Genomic DNA, 1,096 nt, shown 5'->3' on the forward strand with positions numbered 1-1,096 from the left:
GGAACATTTCGTATGCAATTTCTTGGCTCTGCGTAATAAATAAAATATTATTTTACACGATAAGTAGAAAGATTACTTTAATGATACCTGGCAAATTATTTTTTACAGAAATGAAAAAGTTTGATAGGAAAAAAGAAAAACTTTCATTGATTCAAGCATTTTTCATCCATTTCTAGGAATGTTCATCGCCGAGTAAAAAATAATTTCCATGAGAATTAATATTAATGATAATCGAGAGAAAATTAATATTTCTTTTAGCAGACCTTTAGAGTGACTAAATGTCCGTACCAGCAGTAGAGATACACTTGGGTTAACATGCTAGACATAAAAAACATCATTTTTATAAATTCCGAAGTATTTGCCGATACTTTTGTTAATTGGTACAGTGTAAAACAGACTGTCAATGTACTTGCAAAAAATTGAACGAAGATTGCAAATTTAAATGTTTTATTTACGGTAGCAGCAAATCTGTATAAAAAAAGAGAACAAGTTGTTAAATATTTTATATTCAATTACGTCTACAGATTTGGAAAGAATTAGTCTAGTAAATTTACCTATATATACATTCGTGATGACGAATACAAAGTTTCAAGATGGTCTTTCGTTCATCCGTGATATTTGTAAGACGATTTTCCAAGATCGTAATCTGACAGCAAATGTTTATGAGAAGATTGCAGATCAGAGTATCTAGAGCGACGTGAATCATTGCTGCTATTGTCACTGCTAGTATTTGGTGAATGTACGTTAAATAAAATACAATAGGTGTCATGTTATCGTCAAACGGCAACCAAGCTCGAAAAGTTAATTGTCTTTTTTTAAAGTTTGTAATCAATGAGAGTAATAAAAAGTTGCTCACCGTTAATGAGATCAAAGATGCATAACTGTGAGTGTTGAACCTGAGAAAGAAAAATATTCAAATATTTTGATATATAAATTATATATGCAGAATATAATAGAAATTAAATAAAACATATATATTATATAAATCATTTTGTAATTTATATTACAAACCGAGATAATCTGTCAAACTTTGTTTGAATGTTCATTTCCACATCGTCCAATGGCTGATGTGGTTCTTGTCCCAGAGTAACAATTA

The 1,096-nt window shown here is 29.5% G+C and overlaps 2 protein-coding genes across 2 annotated transcripts in view; both read right to left on the reverse strand.

Annotated features, from left to right (window-relative positions):
* The window catches only part of LOC122634990, a 13,890-nt gene that overhangs the window by 5,810 nt on the left and 6,984 nt on the right, over positions 1 to 1,096 (reverse strand). Inside the window, exons 12-14 of the mRNA XM_043824621.1 lie at positions 1,012 to 1,075; positions 555 to 896; positions 264 to 468 (exon numbers count right to left, since the gene is read on the reverse strand). Coding sequence (XP_043680556.1) covers positions 264 to 468; positions 555 to 896; positions 1,012 to 1,075 — 611 coding nt within the window. The remainder of the gene's footprint in view (positions 1 to 263; positions 469 to 554; positions 897 to 1,011; positions 1,076 to 1,096) is intronic.
* LOC122634914 (odorant receptor 22b-like) overlaps positions 1 to 1,096 on the reverse strand; it is a 2,422-nt gene that overhangs the window by 622 nt on the left and 704 nt on the right. Inside the window, exons 2-4 of the mRNA XM_043824432.1 lie at positions 1,012 to 1,069; positions 555 to 896; positions 264 to 468 (exon numbers count right to left, since the gene is read on the reverse strand). Coding sequence (XP_043680367.1) covers positions 264 to 468; positions 555 to 896; positions 1,012 to 1,069 — 605 coding nt within the window. The remainder of the gene's footprint in view (positions 1 to 263; positions 469 to 554; positions 897 to 1,011; positions 1,070 to 1,096) is intronic.

This window comes from Vespula pensylvanica, chromosome 16, assembly GCF_014466175.1.
Source record: "Vespula pensylvanica isolate Volc-1 chromosome 16, ASM1446617v1, whole genome shotgun sequence".
NCBI lineage: Eukaryota > Metazoa > Arthropoda > Insecta > Hymenoptera > Vespidae > Vespula > Vespula pensylvanica.